The sequence below is a fragment of the Pseudoliparis swirei genome, chromosome 11, assembly GCF_029220125.1.
Source record: "Pseudoliparis swirei isolate HS2019 ecotype Mariana Trench chromosome 11, NWPU_hadal_v1, whole genome shotgun sequence".
Lineage (NCBI taxonomy): Eukaryota > Metazoa > Chordata > Actinopteri > Perciformes > Liparidae > Pseudoliparis > Pseudoliparis swirei.
The window spans coordinates 10533946-10557135 of record NC_079398.1 but is presented as its reverse complement, the minus strand read 5'-3'; the positions used below and the strand labels follow the sequence as shown (position 1 = coordinate 10557135).

Genomic DNA, 23190 nt, shown 5'->3' with positions numbered 1-23190 from the left:
TGCAGGTGCAAACAGTTCTGTTTAACAGAGGCTTTCCAGCTGTGTGTGTGTGTGTGTGTGTGTGTCTTTCTGTGTGTATGAGCGAGACAGACAAGAGTGTGTATGTAGTTAGACAGAGAGGTTGATGAGGGTCTAAAGGTCAGTGTAAAAGTCTAGCCTTCATCCTGAATGATGCTGCTGGCATTTAGACACTCACACACATTCTCACACACACACATACGGACACGCACACTCACGCACACAAATACATACACGCACACTCACGCACACAAATACATACACGCACACTCACACACACACACATACAGACACGCACACGCACACACATACACGGACACGCACACTCACACACACACATACACGGACACGCACACTCACACACACACATACAGACACCTACACACACATACGCACACACTTACACACACAGATACATAGGCATGCACACACTCACACACATACGGACACGCACACTCACGCACACACATACAGACACGCACACACACATACGCACACACTTACACACACAGATACATAGGCACGCACACACTCACACACATACGGACACTCACGCACATACAGACACTCACACACACACACATGCACATACTCACACATATACACACACATACGCACACACATTCTCATACACACGCACATGCACACAAATACGTGCATACGCACGGACATACTCACACACATACTCGCACACACACACGCACACACCTACTCACACACATACGCAGGCACACACGTACACACATATGCACACACACGCCACGTCACATGCAACCAAGCTGAAGTAGAGGTTGGACGGAGGGCGAAGAGAATCCACCTGATGTTGTCAACGCCGTGTGATCGCATGAACGCGCTGCAGCGAGAGCAAAACAGACGGACATGAAGACAGAAAGACACATTTTAAAACAAAGACAGAAGCACAGGAAGTAGAAACAGAGCTGGACGGATAACAACGTTCTCTGACAGCCTCACCATTCTTTCGGTGCTTTTTACTGATTCATTTATCGAAGCAACCCGCACTCACGAGGGACTCTGGTGTACGTGGACTGTAGAAACCAGTACCTCCGAACCAACGAGAGATATTCTGTTCCTGGATTAAATGGCTCCCTCTAGAAGTGAGCCTGAGCAGGCGAGTCGCAGGCATCGGCCGTCTCTTCCTAAACGGATCACTTGAAGTGATCGCGTGTCTTTCTCTTGGCTTCTGTAGCCTCTCTGCTCATCCGTCTCGCTCTCTATAATAACCCATTCCCACTCTGTCTCTCTCCTTAATCTGTGATTCAATCCCGTTTTCAATTCCCGTTTTCACGTGATGTTGATGATCTCGAAACGCGGCTTAATCTACCGTTGCTCTCGGGGTAAGTAGCCGTGGCTGACGGCACCGTCTGTATGGCGGTAAATGTAATGTAACGATAATGCATGTGCACATATCAGCTGTCGTGAGCTTAAATACTGTCATGAAATACAGCCAGCAGAGCTAACGGATGGATTTCTAAAGAAGGCTTATGTGAAAGCGTGTGCAGTTACAAATAGTCCAATTATTCTATTACATGCACGTGAGGCTTGTCTTATTGTTTAATATTATGGCGAATTGACTTACAGTTTTTTTCGATTGCTAAACGAGAGTGGGCACAACTGGAGTCACATGTGCAAAACTCTAACCACAGTCTGCACTACCAACAGTCACCTGAGCTAAACACTTCACATCACCTGCAAAACTCATTCCAAGCAACACAACTCTTAACACATGATTCAAAACACGCTCAGTGCAGCCAAACACTATGCACAGCCCTCACTGAGGTAACACACACTGTCACTCAGAGCACACGGAGAGTAAAAACACTAGCATCAAACACCAATACAGAAAATACTAACTTTTCATCTTTACAGTTTGAACAATTTCAGTGACTTCAAACAAAGTAATATTTTCTTCAAAGAAAAGAGTGACATTCTTTCACATGATTTATTAATTTTTTTAGAACACAACAATTCTTTAAGGTAAATGAAAATTAGCAGCTTGCTTCAATAGTCTGCAGTAATTTACGGAATTACAGTAATGAGAAAAAAAAAGGTAGAAACTAAAAGTACATAATTCAAACAAATAATTGAGGGGCTAATCCTGCCTCTCTCTAGCATCAGGCCTCATGTTGTCATCAACATCACATCTCATGTTCTCTCTTGCCACCTGGGGAAGAACCTTCTGGAGGGCCTGATCCATCCCTGGCAGTCCTCTGGACTCGTGTCCTCACATCCGGCACGCATGGCTTCCAAAAGAGACATTTGGTCATGTGGGTGGTGACCAAACACTTGGTTCACGACATTACATTACATGGTCTATAAGTGGAGCCCTTATTTCATCTGGAATAACAGCTCTTTGTCTTCCTCCACGCATCCGCCTTGCCACCCTTCTCCCTCCACGAACCCGTCTTCCTTGTTCCATTTCCAAAATGAGTCTTTCTGAGCTCTACCTATATATACTGTAATATATATATAATATATATATATATTACAGTATATATATGTGTGTGTTCACTAACAAGTCTAAAACAAGACACTTGCTTAGCCTTTCAGCTGAAATTGCAATCAGCAGTGTTTGAAAGGCACAAGGCTGAAATGTATTGCGTTTTGAATGTGTGGTTCACATGTTGACAGCAGTGTGTTAGCATTTGAACAAAGTGCTGTAGATCCACAGTGTTGTGCAGGTTGTGGTTAAAGTCATGGGATAAGTGTGTAGAGTTTTGAAAACTGTGTTCAAGCAATGAAAAACAAACTAGAGTTTGGTCCACATGAACTGCTGCTGTGCAGACTGTAGTTAGAGTTTTGCACATGTGACTCCAGTTGTGCCCACTGTCGCTTAGCAAATGAAAAAAACTGTAATGAATCCCCATGGTCCATTCTCTTAGTGGAGGTTAATGGAGTCACCGCAATGTAGATGGGCTTGCTCACTCTCAAGTTCTACCTTTTCATTTGGATGTACTGCATGGACTAGGCCTCCCCCCGTCAAGTAATCTTGTATTCATATTAATAAAACACTTTTGTCATATGAAGCCACATGATCCAAATCAATCCATTGTTCTTTACACAACGTGCAATGCATTCATGTGTTGGTTAATTATGCGCACGATAATGTTAATTAACATCTTAGTTTAAGAGCAGACCTGCTGCTACATCAAAGGAATTCCCCCAGGCCGCGTGAACGTGTTTGGAATACAAGAATAAGAATAACCTCAATCTTCTTTGAAAGTTGTCTTAATACGACATCCAAGGACACCCGCCGCGCATACATATATATATATATATACATGTACATATATAGATATATATATATATATACGTACATATACAGGACTGTCTCAGAAAATTAGAATATTGTGATGAAGTTCTTTATTTTCTGTAATGCAATTAAAAAAACAAAAAATGCATTTCATTTTCATTACAATCATGAAATATTGCAAACCTTTTTATTTTTTTATTATATTGATTATGGCACAGCTTAAGAAAACTCTAAAATCCTATCTCATAAAATTTTAATATTTCCTCAGACCAAGTTAAAAAAAAAAGATTTATAACAGCTGAGTGTTTGTCAGGCTCAGAAACCCTTGCAGGTGTTTCGAGTTAATTAGACAATTCAAGTGATTTGTTTAATACCCTACTAGTATACTTTTTCATGATATTCTGATATTTAGAGATAGGATATTTGAGTTTTCTTAAGTCATAATCAGCAAAATTAAAAAAGAAAAAAAGGCTTGCAATATTTCAGTTGATTTGTAATTAATCCAGAATGCATGACATTTTTTGTTTTTTTTAATTGCATTGCAGAAAATAAAGAACTTCATCACAATATTCTAATTTTCTGAGACAGTCCTGTATATGTAAATATACATATGTATGTATATATATATATACGAATATATATACATATATATATATATATTTGCATACCAGTCCCGCTGACTGATGTAATGTTGCACATTCATATGTATGAAATGCCTTCTTTTTTTATTTTTTCATGATGCAAGCCTGTCAAACTGTGTATTAGCATGCAGGGGAACGTTGATGAAAGTTATGCAGCGGACTCAAAGTCACCGCTGAGACATACATATTTAATGCCAACTTTGCCAGGCTTCATTACAAAACTGCAGTGAATAATTTAAGGTTAGCATTATTTTGATTTTTATTCCCACTCTTGACACGCTGCTAACGGTCTAGCGTCACTTCAATGAGGCGTTCAGGCTTAACTTTATGTGACTTTTGGAGGTGGCACATTTGCATATGAAGTCAATGCAAAGAGATTTTGTGCGAAGATGATAACTTATTGGGATCGGTGCAAATTGGGGAGAGCTGGAAGTATTTTTTTAACTTAATTTACATATTTTTTTGTGTATAATTTGTTTTTTTATTAAAACAATCGGTGTGCTTCTATGTTCAGTTCCAAGTGAGGCCCAAAGTGACATCCAGAATGTTTTTGTTTTTTTATCTCAGTTAGAAAAATATCATTACATTTTTGTATTTATTTATGATGACACTAATAACAACAACAGCATCGCTTGCTTCATATCAATAGAAAGGATGAGAGTTGTTTTCAGAGTATCTCTGTTTTTCCCATTTTTCCCATAAACTCTCCAGACGTGTTGCGGCGCAGAAGTTTTGAGGCCACAGATATCGCAGCTAGCCGCTGGTTAACTTTGCAGAAACCACAAAAGGTTTAAATTTCTAAAACAGCGAATGCCAAGTTAGTCGTCTCTCAGAATGTGAAGAGAAAAAAATCCAGAAACAAGCTTCGATTCCAAAGACTGATCAAAGAAACGCTGAAAGAGAGATGGCATTGAATAAGAGAAGCGATCTGATGTCGGGGATTTGGCTCTCTATAGGTTAAGGGAGATGATGTAACCACCAGAAACACCTATGAATATGACAGCTCCCACTCATATCTTTCACTTTTACTTAAGATTCTGGTAATTTTTTTTATTTATTTTACTTAAATACAGGTAAAGTAATATTTTAGGATTATTTCACAATCATCTTAAATCATAGAGGTTATTTCTGATGCATATTCAGAATAAAAATGGAAGATTTTAACAATTAAAAGCACTTATTCTAATAATTATTTTGGCTTTCTCCACTTCTGAAAAGGACACAATCAAAGTCTTTGGGTAAAGGCCAACAAGGCAGCTTCGTTACATTAAGGCCTTGACACAAATGTAAAAAAATCCACAATTTGCCGGTTTGTTTGACTTTGATACCACGCTGCACATCTTCAAGGGGCCCAGGCCCCTTTTATTCCTCTTAAAGGCTGACGGGGGGGGGGGGGGGGGGTCATCGGGGAAAACAAATCAGTGTGTTTCCCCTCCCTGTGAAGAAGACGTTGTTGGTCTTTTTTCATGTGTGTGTGACGATAATTAATAAACGACATCCCAAACTGAAAGCTTTTCTTCCCCCGCAGGCAGAGCAGCCCGACGCGTCCATGCCGGCGTGTTTGCATTAGCCGACTACAAAGGAGGCTCGGCCCCGTCGGAGACCGCCACGCACAAAGAAACAGCGGCACAAACAGCTTACCAAGTCCGCTGGAGATGACTGAGGAAGCACGTCAGCAGCCATGAAGGGGATATATTCTTTCTTTGCAATGTTACCCGACTACAAAGGGAACAGGTAGACACACTGACAAGGATGGACGGGACGAACAACGAATGGGAGACGGACAGAAAGGGAGAGTCTGCTGCTTTCTCTACGACACATGTCCGCTCCCCCATTGTTCTCGAACGCTGCCGGCGAGCACTTTTACAAAGGGATGGTGCTGCCGGCGGGTAACAGGAGCTGGCTCTGTGTTTAAGAGATGTGTCTTTACTTCGAGACGCTGGATGGAAATGGTACATAGAAAAAAGAACACAAGTTCTTAATCGCTCATAAAGTGAGGGAGCGTGTTGTCGATAACTAAAGTGTGATGAATAGCGATACGGTGGAAAAAAAGCCTTTTTGAGAACAACACAGGAGAATTTAATTCAGTTTATTTTATATAGCTCAATATCACAAATTACGAATCAGTACACATACGGCATCCCTGTCCCAGGACCTCACATTGGTTCAATCTCACCAATGCACGTTCTTTTTTACAGGTATACCGTATCACCAAACGACTTTCAGATGGTTAAGATCCATCAGCTTCTGGACCAGACGATCCATTCCTGAACAGCTGGTTGGTTGACGGGCGATCACCACGGGCAACTATAAACTCAGCCCCCGCTGATTGGTGAAAAGCAATCGGAAGAAGATCTGTCTTTTTATCAGCGGGTTGGCGGTTCAATCCCCGCCCTAGTCGATGTGTCCTTGAGCAAGAGACCTTCTAACCACTGACCCACAGTCACCCCATTCTCACTTAAACCTGAGTTGCTCCTGGTAAATCCTGAATCTTGTTGTCTGAAGTCCAACCATGTATTTGTAATGTCTCTCTACGAGTTTCTTCGGGTCCTCGTGACGACTTCGTCGTAGAGGAACCGATTGTTTTTCTAAGAGTTATTATTCCCTTTCTTCTCTTGCAACGAAAGTGTTTTTGGGGCCTTTATCATATCCCAAACGTTGTCAAATTTGACATGCAAATCAGGACTGGTGAAAAATTTGATATTTTAGAGGTCTTGCATTTGGGTACAAAGAAATTGCTGTATAGCGTGCCGTTGCACTAGAAAGGCTGCTATTTTTGAAAACTATGACCGATTGTTCTGAAATTTGCCATACAGATTCACTTGGACCTGCTCTACAAATAAGGTAATGGTGGCCATCAAATGCACCTCCTTAGATTTTCCGCCATTTTGAATTTTGTAAAAAAAAAAAAATTTCACATTTCTCAAAAACGCTTTGTCGGATTCATACGAAGATCTTGTTGATATCTTATTGCGTTCAGAGGATATGAACCAATGAACATTTAAGGGGTGTGGCCTAATATTTGGAGTCACACAACTTCTAAATTATTTAGCCTTTCCTCACCAAATTGCTAGCCTATGTCCATATGGCATCCCTTAACGTACCCTATTCTTTTCAGAATATTTGACCATGAGGGGGCGTTGAAAGTAATGCCTCAATATCTGCATTTTTTGCCATTTTTAGCCTTTTTTCATGTTTTGGGCAGTTGTAAAACAGTTAACTCCACCTAGAGGATACTCTCCCAAACTTCTCTGCTGTAGCATCTCCCATCACCGACTCAGGGGGAAGTGGAGAGAACAAGCTGAACAGGCCTTTCAGGGAAATGATTGCTAAGACAGATGCATCAGAGGTGGGCATAGGGGCAGAACTCTCCCAGGAAGCTATGTTGTTGATAACGTAGCCAAGTTAAATACAAGCGATAGCGCACTGGAGTCATTCTTTAACAGCAGTGAGATGACTGCAGCGGAGAAACACTCAGCGGTCGAGGTTTGTGTCACAGTCAGCGGTGACGCTGGTCGTTGTGATATGGCGCCCTGTAAGTATACGTGTGCGAGGTGACATGATGGCTCACAAAAGACCGAAGTTACTTACACCGTTACCACGGCGATTTCACTTCCTCCCTTCCTTCACTTTTGTTCACATTCTGTCAAACGGAAAGGGGAAAAAAAATCACAAGATCAAGGCTGCAATAAAAAGACTGAAATTCGAATGACGAGATGCTGGGAACAATAAGATGAAGACGCATCGAGGGGAAAGGTTTCCACTTCACGCCGGTACATTCATTCACGCCTGAATGTTTTGACGTGAGGACATTGCTCCCTTTGTTTTTCTCTGTCTTCTCTTATAACTAGGTATGTAATCTTTGGCAAATAAGATATCTGAAAATGATTTATTACAAGTAAGTAAAGTTATTGCTCCAGTGTGTAGTTACAACAATTGTGAATGGGGACCCCATGAGGTCATTTTCAGTTTCATACTTTTTGGGTGTTCACTAGAACATAAAGCTGTATTCATCTTCTGTTTCTTGGAGGTCGCCACCCCAATGGAGTCCATGTCGCTTGCAAGAGAAACAGGGAGCAGCTTCACAAAGTCAGTTCTCAAGAGCTGAACGAGAGATGGAGACATTCAGAGGCTTCGGTCGGACTAACTGGATAAACAAATATGAATTAACAGTCAGCTCACGGCCGCTCCGGATAAGAGGAGCTGAAGGAGTTCATCTCCAGTGGCAAAAGACAAGGTTTTACCTCATAGCAGCAGAAAGACCAGGACTACTTCAGTCCCGAGTGAGTCTCATTGCTCTTTCAAACACAAGGACGCAGTGCAGAGGAAACTGGAACGATCCCAGGCTGTCCATCAAGCCCCGATGGACCAACAGGGAAGTGTAAACAGGAAGGAGATTGGCTGCTTAGTCACAGAAAAAAGGACAAAATGATATAATCATCTTTAATAATGAGAGGTAGCACTTAACACGACGTCTTCCTCTTAAATGTTTCCTCTATGAATTAAAACACACGTTTTGTGGAATGTTTTAGAAGTTTTCTTTTTCAGACACAATTTACTTCAAGATGAAAAGTTAACTTGATCATGGGGTCGATAGATTTGGTCATCAAACGTCTTTCTGTCACGGCCAACACAATGTATGTGTGTGTGTGCGTATGTGTGTATCGCTTTTCATGAATAAAAATATAATTATTTAATAAATCAATCATTTCATTATTTTCTTTCGATGGGTCCTAAATGAATACTTTGTTCATCTCTGTGGCAGACATGTGATCTTTGCATTTGGTTGGTGGCCTTCTGGCGAGGCTGGTGAGCCGGCAAGAGAACAACGTTGGCGTCACGTTGTGTTTCTCTGTCGTCCAGCTTCACTCGGGTCCACATCCCGAGTGCCAAACATACACAACATAGAGCGACTGTGGGTAGAAATGCATACTCATACTACTTGATTGACAGAACTGGCAACAGGGGAAGGAGAGTGCGACATCTAGTGGCTGAATGTTATCAGGAGCACCTTCTTAATTCGATTAAAACTGTTAAACCAATTACATAACCTCTCCAGACCTGTAGGGCTCTTCCTGCATGCCTGTACGACAATAATAAACCAGCATTCTAATTATTTTGTATCCGGCAGATACTTATTCCTTTTGTGTCGGATCATGGCTCATGCACTTATTCAAGAGATTAAAGGGGTTGATATACAGAGGAAGGGGAGATAAATAAAGGCAATTAAATTACAGATGGAGAAAGAGAAAGAGAGAAACAAAAGATGAACAGTAATATTGTTGAGTTATTTTTTTCTCCCTGTACACACATATATATATATATATATATTTTTTAAAGAAGCTGAAAGGCACGATACGTTGTGCTATAAAGACAAATAAAGGAGACGCATCATGCTCACGTCAAGGTCCATATTGTACTTTGGGTTTCTACCTGAACATGTTTCCATGCTTCAACGTTAAAAACAACTCTTTATTTGTCTCATACTGCCGAAGGTGAACACCAATATATTCACAACGCTGCGTTTTCACATGTTTCAACAGAATTCTGTTGCTTCCTGTTAGCCTGTTAATTCGAATTCCACGACAACGAGTAATAGGATGGGACTCATTTAGAACGTTCACATTTAAAACCTTGGACTGGTCCTTACGGCACAATATTGAATGAATGAAGCCCAAACAATATGCCGTTACTCAGCTCCGTCTTGGGGTGGAGGTTCCTCCTGCAGAGAGCCGGAGGTTTCCGGGGAAACACCGCCGTGGCCTCCAGCAGTGACCGATGCACACTGTGAGACATCTCAAGGGCACGGTGACATTTATTAATCCATGCTATGGTGCACCTCACCGTGCACACACTGGAAGATGCCAACACCTGCAGTCCAACATTAGAAAGTGTACCAGAACCGTACTTTAAGGGAGGTAAAGGCGATGCTTAACACTCCGAACCCCGAGCTTTTTCAGGGTTTTTCTTTTTCGTCTCCTGTCACATTTTATTTGCTGTGGCCTTTCTCCGTAGGTTATAAGTCCTGCACCTAAAAGAGAAATAGCAGTTATTTCAGGAAGGAGAGAGAAGTCCTAAAACAGTCATGATGCCATATGGCCAGCAAAAAAATACATCGGTAGAGACGCAAGCTGGATTTCTTAGATATTTATTTTGAGAAACAATGGAATCTAAGTATGCAATTAAACATTTTTTCCAAGTGCCCAAAAGGGGATTCAATGCCATTTCCCCGTTAAATGAAATGTATAGTATCACCCGACTAGTGGTCAATCTCTCGCGAGCAGTTCGTCTTTTCTCCCTCCTCCTTCTCTCTCTGACATTTTCTCCCCAGCGCTGCTCATTGCTGGTGACAACGGTCTCTGAAAGCTAAAAAGTAGGAAGCGGCTGTATTTTTGTCTCCCAGCTGCAGGAAGGTTACAGACACACACACATGCACACACACACATTCACACACATACACACACACACACACTAACATATCCACGTGCATCAGCTCGAAAAGGCACTTAGCAAAAAACACCTCGGACACACACGGGGTGTGTTTTCCCAAACCGATACACACAGTCACGCATAGGAGACGCTTCCACTCACTTATTCCCCTTCTCTTTTTCATTCCTTTGCATAGAGCCTCTTCTTTATTTCCCCATATACAGACTCGAGAACATATAGAACAGATCGTCTGAAGTTTCTCACGGCTCTGTATGCAAGAGTCTGTCCTCTTCCGAAGCGACGTCTCATGTATATGTTGCTCTTTGGTTTATTTGAAATTAACGGCGACGCTCTGGAGTCAGCAACATTGTATCCTAAAACTCAAACTTACATCATCATTCAGTGCAAAATAATGTAATATAAATAATATTTCAGGCATCTTACATGTGAACTTTTGTATTCTAGCAACTGTCATTACCCTGAGGCGTTACAGATGTATTATCCCCCCGAGACAAACTTCGCTTTTTATTTTAACCCCGGTATAAACCAATAAGCTCACTTATTCTATGACGCGAGTGTTTCAGGCCTTAAGTTGTATTCAGAATGTCAAGAGGAAAAGAAGAAGTGATGTCGACGCTCCCAGAAGGAGAGGCAGAGCTGCTGCTGAGGATTTGAATGCATCAGGAGGTTTGAGTCAGAGCTGCATCAGGAGGAAGATGCTGACATCGCCTAAGAGGACCAGCCCGAGGGGGAAAACCCCTAATGTGGTTTCTGTAGAACAGAAAATGTTAATTATGGGGAGAGGACAGACAAGAAAATTACTTAAAATGCAAACTAACAGTTGTGTTACTCACTCCAGATAAAAAGATGTGAAGGGGAAAACGCGTGGGTTTAATGGTGCAATGCATCGCAACACATGCACATCACTCCTCTATGAATCATCTCAAGCTGCACACACATATGTCAATATATATATATATATATATATATATATATATATATATATATATATACACACATCTATATTACTGCAAGATTGTCTGGCCCCGTAACCTTAAATTAGTTTATCCTTCTTTTTTTATACCTTGTTCTTTTGTATTTTGTGGCAGCTAAAATAAGTATATGCAATAATCAGGAGTTGTATTTACAATAGATGCATCATTATGTAATGAGGAAGGTATTACACAACAGAACTAAAGAGAAGTAAATACAAGGCTCACTTCATCTGGATGGAGACACGACTCTAATGCTAATGTTCCTTCCTGGATGTATGCATGTATTCCTGTTTGCTAATACATTAAAATAACATCTCTATCAATTAATAACATGTCGGTGGCAAAGGAGAGAAAACAAGTTGTTTGACCGCAGTGGAAGTTTAGATTTTTAAATGCTGAACACCAACAAACATGTATTGAAGCAGAATATTCTGTTTGATTAAAGCGTGCCGTGAATATTTCTTTACAAGCTCCTGAGTTCAGAGATGAGATATTACTTTATTCATCCACAGGGGGAAATTTCATGAAGCAGCAGCAAACATGTTTACAAATGAAAACAATACAATGAAATAAAATAAAATAGCAAGGCAGGACATATTACTTTCAAGAATTTAATTTGTAAAGGAAATGAAAATGTAAAAATAAAATGAAAGTGTATCCAGTGTAGTATGAAGTGAAAGCGGTGCAAGGTTTATTGATGTTCAATTTGAGGAGGATCTGAACCTGTCCTCCTCCACCGTGTCCTCATCCTCCTCCACCGTGTCCTCATTCATATCCTCATCCTCCTCAACCGTGTCCTCATCCTCCTCCACCGTGTCCTCATCCTCCTCCACCATGTCCTCATCCACCATGTCCTCATCCTCCTCCTCTGTGTCCTCATCCTCCTCCACCGTGTCCTCATCCTCCTCCACTGTGTCCTCATCCTCCTCCACCGTGTCCACATCCTCTCCTTGAACTCAGCGGTTGTGGAGCCGTTGTCTTCCTCCTGAAGTCCACGATCATCTCTCTGGTGTTGTCCACGTTCAGAAGCACGTCATTTCTACCGGCCCACATGTCTGATTATCAATCGCTTCCCTCCAAATGACTCAACTAATGGCAATGCCCTTGCCGGTTATTTTTCCTTCCAGCCACGTTATGCCTCATCTTCCCGTGAGCGTGGAGCGTGTCAGCGCTCGCAGTCCAGAGAGACTTTCTTGAACCCCTGTTATGGTTTGGTGAGCATCCACAATCACGTCATTCAGAAGTCCATTTGCATGCCGCAACGCGACTCAAGGAACTGAATTTGGCGCTGCCGAGACATTGGTGCTCTCTGGACGAGTCGCCGTGGAATTCGTCTCCAGCACTCACCGATTCTCCCTCCACGGACCACTGGGTGCTTCTTGTTGCAGTTCCAGATCATTCGTTACTTCTCTACCTGGCATCCTCTTGGTTCACCTTTTCTTTTCTTTTTTCTTTTCCAGCTCATCAAACATGAAATCATTCGTGGAGCCGATAAGTGTGACGGGCATATGCCAGCACACACACACACACTGCGCCTCGAGCCGGTGTCTTTGCAAATTTTAGCCCACTTTTTGCACCTTTTGCTTTTCCAATAATTACTCGCTTCAACACGGCAACATCGATTTTACACATCAAAAAGGGTAGTACACAGTAAATATAGATGTCCTTTGTGTCTCCGGATGAAGTGGGTCAAAATCATGTACAGGTGGCATTCATGCTGGTTCGAGGATACAGTTAACTGAATTTGGGCGCACAAAAAAAACTAAGAAAGTTAGGATATATAAACCAAAATGTTCTTGCACAACCTCCAATACCTCCAAATCTACCAAATCAGAGTACTTTGAGTTTAAGTTTAATGGAACATTAAATATTTGTAATGAAGTTTTTCTTCAGGTTTACAAATCAGTTCTGGTGATTTACACCCATTTCAATGTGGTTATACACACTAAATCACAAGGTATTTATCCGTCATTCCTTAGAAATAAATGTGTTTATTCATTATTATAATTTGTTTTTTTAGTTTGCCTTTATTATTTTTATTTATTTATTTTTCCTATTTTCCTCTTTTACAATTGTAATCTGATTGAAACATACACACAACAAATGAAAATACTTGTTCTTTGATCACTGTATACCATATTTTGCATGATCAATAAAGTATATATATATTTTTTAATTTAAATAAATGTGTGCATGGAGAGATGAAGAATCAGTTCTCTGCCTTGGTTTTTTTTTCAGTTTGAAGTCTCCGTCGTCTCTTATTCCTGACCTTCACCAATGTCAGTGTGCTAAACAATGAGACCGGTAGCTGTGATGCCAAAGGAAGCAGGTTGTGCAACACAGAAACATTAAGCACGAGAAACATCTTCTCCACAATGTGTACCACTCACATGTGGATCGCTATTTTATTGCCTAAAGTTAAATACATAAGATCGATGGATTTAGAGGAGAATACACTTACACACGAGACCACGAGTGAGAAACGTGCCATGGAGAGAAAAGGAAGAGTCACAGTGGTGCAAAGGAGAGCGTCACGAAAAGGGCAACACATAAAGATAACATTTACAGTCTTACTCAGGATTTCCTCTCCCGTGAGACGGGACCGACCCCTCAACAAGCTCATCGGGACTCTGAATGGGCTGTGAGGAGAAGGGCTGGAGCAGGCGGGGGGATGGACAGCCGACGGCGGAGAGGAATCCGCCGGTGCCGATCACAATGTGTTTACCAACACACAGGCTCCTCCATTATGGAGGACTTAAAATTGTCTTAAGTATAACTTTTATTTATTCCTATATACATTTATTTATTTATACTTGTATTTATTTATACATTTATTTATTTATTCCTGTATTTATGTATACATTTATTTATTCATACATTTATTTATTTTTGTATTCCTGTATTATTCATACATTTATTTAAGCATTTATTTATTTATTCCTGTATTTTTATTCATACATTTATTTAAGCATTTATTAATGTATTCCTGTATTTATTCCTGCATTTATTTATTTAGACATGAGACATATTAAGTCCTCCATACTCCATGAACTCCATCTGTGACTATTTGTTTTCATTCACGTGGACCTATCCAGTGTGAATAAAGACGGGAGAAACATTCACATTTGATGAGTTCTTCTTGAGGCCTTTCAGGGCTAGCGCAACAAAATGAAAACACACACACACACAAAAGAGTCGGTCACTTTGTGCGCCCCGTGAGGCGGGACTATGTCGGGATGACGGCGTTACATTACATTACATGTCATTTAGCAGACGCTTTTATCCAAAGCGACTTACAATAAGTGCATTCAACCTAGAGTACAAACCAAGAACAACAAGAACACAGGAAGCAACACTTCCTCAACTCAGTCGAACCACAAAAGCACCACAATAAGTGCCATCCCAGTGCCACTGAAATGCAAATCTGTGTTTTAATCCAGATATAGTCGGAAAAGATGTGTTTTCAGTCTCAGGCGGAAGATGTAGAGACTTTCTGCTGTCCTGATGTCAGTGGGGAGCTCGTTCCACCACTGAGGAGCCAGGACAGCAAACAGACTGGATTTCGAGTGATTAGCTCGAGGTGCAGGAGGCACAAGTCGATTGGCTGTTGCCGAGCGGAGCGAACGTGCCGGGGTGTACGGTGTGACCATATCCCGGATGTAGACAGGGCCCGATCCGTTTAGAGCACGGTACGCCAGGACCAGTGTTTTGAAGCGGATGCGGGCAGCCACCGGTAACCAGTGAAGAGATCGGAGGAGCAGAGTGGTGTGGGTGAATTTCGGGAGACTGAAAACCAGTCGAGCGGCTGCATTCTGGATGAGCTGCAGAGGTCGGATGGCCTTAGCAGGTAGACCAGCCAGGAGGGAGTTGCAGTAGTCAAGGCGTGAAATGATCAGAGCCTGGACCAGAACCTGTGCCGCCTTCTGAGTAAGAAGAGGCCGTATTCTCCTGATGTTGTGCAGCATGTAACTACAGGAACGCGTCGTCGCAGCGATGTTGGCTGTCAGGGAGAGTTGACTGTCTAGTGTCACCCCGAGGTTCCTGGCAGTCAGGGTAGGGGCCAACACAGAGCTGGTGAAGGTGGTAGTCAGGTCATGGGTGGGGGAGCCTTTCCCTGGAAGGAATAGTAGCTCGGTCTTGTCAGGGTTGATTTTCAGGTGGTGAGCAGACATCCACTGAGAGATGTCGGTCAGACAGGCAGAGATTCTCGCCGCCACCTGTGTTTCGGCCGGTGGAAACGAGAAGATCAGTTGGGTGTCATCGGCATAGCTATGGTAGGAGAAGCCATGCGAACGAATGACAGAGCCGAGAGAATTTGTGTACAGAGAGAAGAGCAGGGGACCCAGGACGGAGCCTTGAGGAACCCCAGTAGTGAGAGGACAAGGATCAGACACAGATCCTCTTCAAGTTACCCGGTAAGTGCGGTCGTTAAGGTAGGAAGAGAAAAGTGCGAGTGCAGTGCCTGAGATCCCCAGGTCCTGAAGAGAAGAGATAAGGATCTGGTGGTTCACGGTGTCAAATGCTGCAGAAACGTCTAGAAGGATAAGGACAGAGGAGAGAGAGGCTGCTCTAGCAGTGTGAAGCTGCTCAGAGACAGCAAGGTGGGCAGTCTCTGTTGAGTGGCCGGCCTTGAATCCAGACTGGTGAGGGTCAAGAAGGCTGTTGCTGTGGAGATAGGAGGACACTTGGCTCAAGATAGCTCGCTCCAGAGTTTTGGAGAGAAAAGGAAGAAGAGAGACCGGTCTGTAGTTGCTGACTTCAGACGGGTCGAGCGTGGGTTTCTTCAGGAGAGGGTTGACTCTCGCCTCCTTCAGAGTTAGGGAAATAGCCAGTTGAGAGGGAGCTGTTAATAAGATGGATGAGAAAGGTCAGAAGGTCAGGAGCAATAGCCTGGAGAATGGGAGACGGGACGGGGTCGAGGGCGCAGGTGGTCGGTCGAGCGGAGGTCACCAAGCTAAGAACTTGATTGGGAGACAGGGGGGTGAAAGAGGAAAGAGAGGGGGATGAAGAAGTTAGTGTTGGTGAGGTGATAGAAGATGGTTTAGTAAAGGAGGAGCGTATGTCATCTATCTTGTTTGTAAAGTAGTCGACAAAGCGGCTCGGCAAAAGGGTGGAAGGAGGAGGGGGACAGGGGGGGATCAAGGAGGTTGGAAAAGATAGAGAAGAGTTTTTTGGGGTTGGAGAAGGAAGACTGAATTTCGGTCAGGTAGAACGAGCTTTTGGCTGCAGATATAGAGGAAGAGAAGGAGGAGAGGAGAGATTAATAGAAGAGCAAGTCTTCCGCTTGATTTGTTTTGCGCCATTTTCTTTCCGTCGCTCGCAGGGTGGCTCTTTCGGCGTGCACCGAGTCCGACAACCACGGAGGTGGAGAGGATTTCCGAACCGGTCGTGTCTTAAAAGGACAAAGAGAATCAAGAGATGAAGACAGGGAAGAGAGGAGAGTGTCTGTGGCAGAGTTAGGATGCATGAGTGAGAAGGAGCCAGTTGAGGGGAGAGCCGATAGGACAGAGGAGGCCAGGGAGGAGGGGCAGAGGGTGCGAATGTTGCGGCGTACAGGTGCAGAGTCTGTAGATATGAGTGGGTTGTCAGTACCATAGAGTGAGAGAGAGTAAGAGATGAAGAAGTGGTCAGAGACATGGAGAGGAGTTACAGTGAGATTAGAGGTAGAGCAGTTTCTAGTGAAAATGTAGTCAAGGCGGTTGCCGGCTTTGTGAGTAGGAGGGGAGGGACTGAGTGAGAGGTTAAAGGAAGACAGTAAGAGTAAGAGATCACAGGACTTCTCTGTCTGGATGTTCAAGTCACCCAGAAGGATGAGCGGGGGGCCGTGTTCCGAGAAGTTCGACAGGAGGGCGTCAAGCTCTTCCAAGAAATCTCCCAAAGCACCAGGGGGACGGTAGAGAACAACAATGTGTAGTTGAACCGGATGAGTAACCGTCAGAGCATGAAACTCAAAAGTCAGTGGGATAAAGAGTGGAAGCGGGTAGGGAGAGAAACACCATTTGGGTGAGGTGAGTAAACCTGTACCTCCACCCCGACCAGAGGGTCTGGGTGTGTGGCTAAAGGAGAAGGCAGAGGAGAGAGCAGCCGGGGTAGACGTGTTCTCTGGTGTGATCCAGGTCTCAGTGAGAGCCAGGAAGTCAAGCGACTGCTCCATGGCAAAGCCAGAGATGAAACCGGCCTTGCGGTTGGCTGACTGACAGTTCCAGAGGCCTCCTGTGACAAGGTGCTGGGTGTGAGTAGAACGGGTAGGAAGGATAACCGAGGAGGGGTTCCGGAACATGAATGAACGAGTCCTATAGTAACTACGAGTTGAAATACGCACAGGTATGGAAAAGACACACATATTCACAAAATGGTGGAATACACAGCCACCCACGAAGACTTCAACGGAAGACTCCTATGTCTTTGTCCTCCGAGTCTTGACTCCAACGGAAGACTCCTATGTCTTTGTCCTCCGAGTCTTCGTCCGATGACGCTAAAGACCCGATCCGGTTATGAGCCCAGGTTGGTGCCAATTACCTCCAGCCGCGTTGACACCACCCCTTGCTCGTTGGTATTCAAATGACACTCAATTGAAACCAGGTGATGAGCGCTCGTCCAATCAGTGAAGATTCAGGTGTCAGTAAACAGGACACACCTCACTACCAAAACAAATCCTAAAACAGTACAGACCAACAATCCAGCAGCTCTAAACAACAAATACAACAGTAACTCAGCAGATGAACTAATTTAAAGAAGACACTTAGCAGGATCCAAGTCGTCAGTAGTCTCGCCTCAGGTAGAAAATGCACAGTTCTCCTCAAGTTCATCTCTCTCCCATCGCATTCTGTTGTTTTCTCTTTAACTCTGTGCACTCTGCAAAAATAACATTTAAAAAATCAATATCTGTGATAGGGCTTCAGCACAATTCATACAAAGAGAGCATTATAAATACACACACACACACACACACACACACACAGGGGTGTAGTTTAACTTTCCATTCGGGTTGCAGGAAACAATGTGCTGCCATAAATCAATAACAGTTGTGAAGGCAATGAGGTAAAGCCCTGGACAATGGGAGGCTGGAGACCCATGACTGGACAACACACACACACACACACACACACACATTCTCTGCACCTGTGTGCTCTTTTTAAGGTATTTTAAGATTGGAGTTTATGGGAAACATTTCCGTCCACTGTAGCCATTTGAACTGTTTGGGTACCGGCTCGGGGGGATGAGCTTGGTCCTAAATATGAACTCAAGTCCTCTGTGTCGGCTGCTTCCCGACGCGCTCCCATCACCTCCTTTCCACTGCACATGCGCGGCGGCGGGGCTTTGTTTGTGTCTGTCACACAGAGCGGAGGCCAGTGATGCATGGCTGTCCTCAGGCTCGTCCTCCGCTGTGCGTTTACATCACTGTGCGTGGGTTATATCCTTTTGACGGCTCACTCGGAGTTTGATTTAAGGGGCGATGTCGACGTATGGCCGATCACCTTCAGAATGAGCCCTCTCTTCCAGGCCTCTTAGCCCCGGAGGGAGGCCCTGCGCCAGGCATACATATTCAGCGCTGACAGGCCCTGCATGGTGATGGCTTGTTTTGCAACACAAATCCATACTTACATCTCTGTCCCCGGCGGGCTTGTTCTTTCTGATTCACCGTCATCCATAAAACTGGCGGCGATGTGTGGGGAAAGGCGGGGGGGGGGGGGGAGGATAAAGGTAATTGAGCGGTCTTTGACGTAGTAGACCGACTTGTCACATTATGTCTCCATCGAGCACAATGACATTTTTATTTTTCTCCGACAGTCTCTGAAAAAGGTTTAAATCTCACCCAAACCCGAGGCCGCCGTCGTACATTCGGAGATGGCCTGCTCGGCGCCTCGCGGCCTTCGATGTCAGCGTTGTTGGAGTTTACTGTGTCAGAGAGTAGATACGAGGCTGAGACGTTCCCACAGTTATCACAAGTCCTACTTTTGGGGACGTGGAGGAAATGTTTTGGCACAGCAGTTAAAGTTGGGAGCTTAAAAAAAAAAAAATCTATATATATATACACACACACATATATATATACATATATATACACACATATATATACATATATATCGAACACACACACACACATATATATACAGGACTGTCTCAGAAAATTAGAATATTGTGATGAAGTTCTTTATTTTCTGTAATGCAATTAAAAAAACAAAAATGTCATGCATTCTGGATTCATTACAAATCAACTGAAATATTGCAAGCCTTTTATTCTGATTTATTGCTGATTATGGCTTACAGCTTAAGAAAACTCAAATATCCTATCTCTAAATATTAGAATATCATGAAAAAGTATACTAGTAGGGTATTAAACAAATCACTTGAATTGTCTAATTAACTCGAAACACCTGCAAGGGTTTCCTGAGCCTTGACAAACACTCAGCTGTTATAAATCTTTTTTTACTTGGTCTGAGGAAATATTAAAATTTTATGAGATAGGATTTTAGAGTTTTCTTAAGCTGTAAGCCATAATCAGCAATATTAAAAGAATAAAAGGCTTGCAATATTGCAGTTGATTTGTAATGAATCCAGAATGCATGACATTTTTGTTTTTTTAATTGCATTACAGAAAATAAAGAACTTTATCACAATATTCTAATTTTCTGAGACAGTCCTGTATATATATTAGGGCTGTCAGCGTTAACGCGTTAATCTATGCGATTAATTTGGCTGCGATTAACGCACTAAAATATTTTAACGCAATTAACGCAACTTTGTTTACTTCCGGTGTGCGTTGACGTTTTTGCACTCCTCTTGGTGTCAAACCGCGGCATTTCTCCGCGAAAATACGGAGCGGAAATGAATTTAAACTCGTGGATGAATCAGTAGGGTTTCCTCCTCCTTCCTCCCGTCTGCTCCTCCGATCCACAGAGGAACAGGGGGGCGACGTGTCGGGTGACGCGGCGCGGAAAGAACTCATCACACGAAACCTTCACCATGATTTGTCAATCCGTTTGTCTATCAACATTTTGCGAAAAAAACAACCAATAAACAGTCAGTAAATCACAAAGGACCTCCCACCACACAGGTGAGGCTCATTAGCAGCCTGTCAGTCAGAGAACCAGAGAACACGGCGAGGACGGACTTCACAACAAGGAAGCAGCTGCAGCGACTTTGGCGAGCAGCGCGGAGCCTCCGCGGAGGAGCTCCAGAGCCACGAGGAGGAACACACAGCCAGAAGAGATCCACTTGGACCCGGGTAAGTGTCTATACTAAACGTTACGTGTGTGTTACGTGTCGGTTTTACCGTGTCTGCAGTGCACGCTAGTTCTTGCTCCCCATGCCTGTCGGCGCCCCGGCCGATCCCTGGGACACGGGGAGCAGGGATCAATGGGATACGGGCAGCAGGGATCGGCAGACAGGACACGGTGAGCAGGCATCCGCCGGGGCGCCGACGGCACACGAGGAGCAGGGATCGGCCATCAGGACACGGGCAGCAGGGATCGGCGGACGGGACATGGGGAGCAGGCATCGGCCGGGGCGCCGATGGAACACGGGAAGCAGGGATCGGCCGACGGGAATTGGGGAGCAGGGAGCAACCAGGGCGCCAACGGGACACGGGGAGCAGGGATCGGCGGACAGGACACGCCGAGCAGGGATCGGCTGGGGCGCCGATGGGGAGCAGGGAACGGTCGCCGGGACACGGGGAGCAGGGATCGGCGGAAGGGACACAGGGAGCAGGGAGCCGCCAGGGCGCCAACGGGACACGGGGAGCAGGGAGCCGCCAGGGCGACGATGGGACACGGGGAGCAGGGATCGGCAGACAGGACACGCCGAGCAGGGATCGGTTGGGGCGCCGATGGGGAGCAGGGATCGGCCGGGGCGCCGACGGGGAGCTGAGAGCCGAGCCCTAGGTCTGTCCGTAAGCTTATCAGCGATTTACCTGCCTGAAGTAAAGACTTTTGTTTTATCTGACAAGCTCTTCTCGATTCTGCTCCCCTGTGGCTCCCAGCCTTGCTAACAAAACATGGCTCTCAGCCACGGGTGATTCTTCAGCTGGTCCAGGGTGATACGAATATCCGGATCCGGACATGAGCACGCCTCAAAGAAATCTTTGCCATGTTTGGAAAGCCAATGGGTCTTACTCAGGTCCAAAAAGGACATGCCCTCTTTATATGTCACTTTTTGTCGCAGGAAGAACAGGACCAGCCCGATCTGGAATACTGACACGGGTCCGGCTTGGTATTCCTTCCGAGTATGCCATTCTGGGGGAATGTGAGTACCGTAAAAATGGCTAAAGATGTCTCCTTCGTTGTAGAAGCAGCTCAAACCGAAGTCAATGAGGCGAACTCGCGGCAACGTCATGCAGGTCTCAATAAGGAGATTTTGCGGCTTAATGTCCCGGTGGAATATGTGTTTCTGCTCGAGGTCAATTACTGCATCCACCAACTGCTTAATGATAATCTTGGCTTCCAGTTCCTTCAAGTAGCCTCCTTTGGTTTCAATGTAGTTGCCGAGGTCTACGGCCGGCATTGGTCTCTCCAGCACCAGGATCAGCTCCGGGTCGACAATGTACCAGTCCAGTAGCTTAATGGGTGCTGAATGCCACTCCGATTCAGCCGCTAGTTTCATTAGGATCGCGACCTCCATGGGGATCTGGTTCCCTTTGCCGTCATGGTAAAGGTGGAGTTTGGTGTCTACGTAGATACGCTTGATTGCAACAGGTAGATTATCCACTTTGCGGTAGCCAGCAAACACGCATCCATATCCTCCTTGGCCAAGTTTCTGCACCTGCTGGTACTTGGCCTTAAAGATGGCTAAATCGGGTGAGTTTCTACTTTCGGTGTCCTCTGAGGAGGACGGCATCTCAGTGTCACAGGGCATGGGTTCCAGTCTCTTGTGCTTCTTACTCTGTGGGATTTCCCCATCTTCCGTAAATTTTCTCTTCAGTCCTCCAGGAATGAAACGAATGGCCTCTGAAGTGGACGCCAACTCACTAATGGCCTTTGAAGTGGACGGCATCTCAATGTCACAGGGGAAGGGTTCCAGTCTCTTGTGCTTCTTACTCTGTGGGATTTCCCCATCTTCCATAAAACAACCAATAAACAGTCAGTAAATCACAAAGGACCTCCCACCACACAGGTGAGGTTCATTAGCAGCCTGTCAGTCAGAGAACCAGAGAACACGGCGAGGACGGACTTCACAACAAGGAAGCAGCTGCAGCGACTTTGGCGAGCAGCGCGGGCGCGCCTCCGCGGAGGAGCTCCAGAGCCACGAGGAGGGACACACAGCCAGAAGAGATCCACTTGGACCCGGGTAAGTGTCTTTACTAAACGTTACGTGTGTGTTACGTGTCTGTTTTACCGTGTCTGTTAGGCCTACGTGTCCCGTCACGGTGTCCGTTACATCTGCGCTGTGCTGACTAGTATTGTATTTTACAGAGTGGATTCACCAGCGCCTGCCGCGCAGCCTGCAGCCCTACCTACATGACACGATGACATGGGCTGTGTCTACGACCGCACACTTGAGCACTTCGAGCACTGACTTTCAGTGCTCGAAGTGCGCCACTGACAAAACCAGCAGAATTCAGTGCACTGAAAGTACCCGGATGGTGCACTGCAAACGGGCAAAAAATGTAGTGTAAAACGATGGACACTACTCGCCCTAAACGGCCGCCATCTTGGCTACGTAGCGGAAGAGGAGGAGCCCTTTCGACAGCTTTTCATTTTATTTCTAAAACAATGGCGGACGAGATGGCTACGGTAGCACAAGCGGTAGACCACGAAGCTACAGACCGTAAATGTAAGTATCAGCGGTAATTACACATTGTACTGGTATTAAAGACATGAGTATTTGGTGGAGTTAA

At 44.5% G+C, this 23190-nt stretch overlaps 1 protein-coding gene and 1 long non-coding RNA gene across 2 annotated transcripts; one reads left to right on the top strand and one right to left on the bottom strand.

Annotated features, from left to right (window-relative positions):
• Nucleotides 1-1054: 1054 nt before the first annotated feature.
• On the top strand, nt 1055-8635 carry LOC130201737 (uncharacterized). The gene is made up of 2 exons (XR_008833241.1): nt 1055-1373; nt 5459-8635. It is a non-coding gene; the product is annotated as an uncharacterized LOC130201737 (long non-coding RNA).
• A 12706-nt stretch (nt 8636-21341) lies between these two features.
• LOC130201648 (serine/threonine-protein kinase pim-2-like) lies at nt 21342-22346 on the bottom strand. The gene is made up of 2 exons (XM_056426732.1): nt 22202-22346; nt 21342-22141 (listed from the first exon to the last, which is right to left on the bottom strand). Exons 1-2 carry the CDS (start codon nt 22344-22346, stop codon nt 21342-21344), a joined length of 945 nt encoding a protein of 314 aa, XP_056282707.1.
• Nucleotides 22347-23190: the final 844 nt, after the last annotated feature.